General features: G+C 60.7%; 1 protein-coding gene across 1 annotated transcript in view; it reads right to left on the minus strand.

Annotated features, from left to right (window-relative positions):
- The window catches only part of LOC104274516 (calcium-binding protein 4-like), a gene marked incomplete at its 5' end in the record, with an annotated part of 1,357 nt that extends 995 nt beyond the window's left edge, over positions 1-362 (minus strand). Inside the window, one exon of the mRNA XM_009870166.1 lies at positions 226-362. Within this exon, the coding sequence (XP_009868468.1) occupies positions 226-362 (137 nt within the window). The remainder of the gene's footprint in view (positions 1-225) is intronic.
- Positions 363-379: the final 17 nt, after the last annotated feature.

Here is a 379-nt window from a genome sequence, read left to right on the forward strand (position 1 = left end):
CCATGGTCACTCTTCCCTCATGGTCACCACCACCCAATGATCTTCTCATAGTCATCGTCCCCTCCATGCCCATAGTCCCCAGACCCCCGTGGTCATGGTCACTGCTTAGTTTTTCTATGATCACTGTCTCCTCCACGCTTGTGGTCACCCCCGTGGTCTTTGTCCCCACTGTGGTCTTCCCACGGTCACTGTCCCCTCCCTCTCAGTGGACACTCTCTTGGTCATCGTCCCCTCCGTGGCCGCGGTGGCCGTACCTCCCGGAAGGCGATCTTGAGCTCCCTCACGCCCACCATGTGAGCCGTCTCCTCCCGCAGCTTCGGCCCCATCATCTGCACAAAGTCCTCGAAGTCCACCCGGCCACCCACTGCGTGCAGGGGAG

This window comes from Apaloderma vittatum, unplaced genomic scaffold, assembly GCF_000703405.1.
Source record: "Apaloderma vittatum isolate BGI_N311 unplaced genomic scaffold, ASM70340v1 scaffold32175, whole genome shotgun sequence".
Taxonomy (NCBI): Eukaryota; Metazoa; Chordata; class Aves; order Trogoniformes; family Trogonidae; genus Apaloderma; species Apaloderma vittatum.